Source organism: Octopus bimaculoides, chromosome 14 (assembly GCF_001194135.2).
Source record: "Octopus bimaculoides isolate UCB-OBI-ISO-001 chromosome 14, ASM119413v2, whole genome shotgun sequence".
Lineage (NCBI taxonomy): Eukaryota > Metazoa > Mollusca > Cephalopoda > Octopoda > Octopodidae > Octopus > Octopus bimaculoides.
In genome coordinates, this window is record NC_068994.1 from 14,185,060 (window position 1) to 14,187,205 (window position 2,146).

A 2,146-nucleotide genomic window follows, 5' to 3' on the forward strand; every position below is an offset into this window, starting at 1 on the left:
ATATATATATATATATACATACACACACACATAATTATACATGCATGCATCCGCTTGTCTGCCCGTCCATCCATCTATCCATCCATATATCAGTGTGTATGTCTGTGTGTGTGCGCACGCGCGTGTGGACGTGTGTGCGCGCGTAAGTCTAATTATTCTATATTGCAAAAGCATTCAGCACCGACCAAATCCGAAGACAGATACACAAACGCATATCAAGCACTCACGCATATATAGGTCGGTAATTGGTCAGAAGCGTAGGAACGGTGCTGCCAGTCGAATCTGCTTTGGTTTCTAGTATCATTCGTTTTGGTGTCTTTCCTGTAGATAGAATCTAATCAGATATTCATTTTTTGAGGTTAAAATCCCAAATATCTAACCAGGAAATTTTTTATAAGTGTTTTTTTATTTAAAAAATAAGCAGAAAAAGAAAGAAGGAAAACATTAGAAAAGATACAGATTTCTTGACGGTAACCACAACAAGATGGATTACGTTTTTCAAGCCTGGATACCAAACTTTTCTTCGAGCAGTCTGTTTTGTAGACTACGCAAAATACTTCCTGGTGCTAATAGAAAACAAATGATGCTGTCTTCTTGAGATACAGCAAAGCTTTACACCGTGGAACTGTTGCACTGTTGCCAAACTTCAAAATGGCCACGAGAGCAGCCACTTGTATGTATTGATAATAATAATAATAATAATAATAATCAACAACAGCGGCATAATTATAATTATTACCATTTATCGTTGCTTGTTTATCCTCCACTTTCTCTATACCACTCTCTTTGTCTTTCTCTTTCATGCCTGTTGTTTGTCTGTCTAGCTCCCTTATCGGAACTAATCCAATATCTGTCAGTCTTCAAACAACGTTCTAGATGTGACCATGCCACTTTTTATTCAGGCTGTTATTCGTATCCAAGGTTTTATTATCTAATAATACGTGTCCTTCTTTTTTCTTTAGGCAGTAAGAATGTGATTTAGGATAGATGTGACTGCTATTTCTAGCAGGACATATCAAACGACCACGTTGCATCGTTCCGCTCACTCTGCGACGATGGTGTGAGGTTAAAAAAACACAATGTCATACTTCTTTTAATTATTTATCTTTCTAATCCCTTTCTCACATTTCTAATTCTTCATATTTATGCAAAGAAGATTTAATATTCATTAATTCTCTTCAGAAAGAAATTATCATTACAGAATATCATACCATTTTCTCCTCTCATTCAAACGCCCTTATTTTGATATCGTTTCAAACATTTAGAAACGAAAACAAATAAACACCTGTTTAGTTCCAGTCCAACTATGATTAAAGACATTCTAGCCGCAATATTCCCGTTTTTTTTTTTCCTTTTAAAATATATAGAATATCTACGACTGCGTATTTCTACTATTTCTAAGCCTGTAGGGTGTCAATTGATGACGATTTGGTTGCTGTTTCTAACGAACTGATCGACCACATAGTGGTTTATGTGTTTGCTCAACAAATAAACAATTTTAGGGGTTATTAGCGTTAGAATTTTAGACTCACGTAAGAATGGTATTTCTGATTTAATTGTATGTTTACATATTTTTAATTTTAAACGTTGCCTTTTATTTATATTCTATTTTATTTGTTTTGATCGATCGTAAAAACGAGGTGGTTACATGAAAATGCGCCGTTGATGAATATTTATTTTTTAACCGAATCCGTTTCATTGAAGTTACAAATTTTTCTTTGCTCCCGAAGAAAATGCATGAACGTCACAGCTTCTTATATCTCTTTTTCTCGAAAATCTTATTTTCCATGTTCCTCATAGAAAAATTTTGTGTGCGTGTGTATTCTTTCGGTTTTCTCTACAGAATTTGTTACTAAATCGAAAGTAAAACGAACCACTAAAACTATTTCAAGACACGATATTACTTTCGATTTTAAGAGTAAAAGGCCATTTATGACATTTGTGGGTTTATTACATTATGAGCATTCATTCATTTCTTGTAATTGTTATTGACCGATTCCAGCTTGGAGTCGGAATCAGCTGCTGGCTTATAAACACGGGACATACCGCACACTCACATTCCACTACGTTTATACACATACATATACACACATACATACACACACACATATATATATATATATATATATATATATATATATATATA

General features: G+C 34.0%; 1 protein-coding gene across 1 annotated transcript in view; it reads left to right on the plus strand.

Annotated features, from left to right (window-relative positions):
* Nucleotides 1–130: 130 nt before the first annotated feature.
* LOC106880816 (protein unc-79 homolog) overlaps nucleotides 131–2,146 on the plus strand; it is a 63,435-nt gene continuing 61,419 nt past the window's right edge. The window contains exon 1 of the mRNA XM_052973022.1: nucleotides 131–673. Coding sequence (XP_052828982.1) covers nucleotides 652–673 — 22 coding nt within the window. The 5' untranslated portion in view covers nucleotides 131–651. The remainder of the gene's footprint in view (nucleotides 674–2,146) is intronic.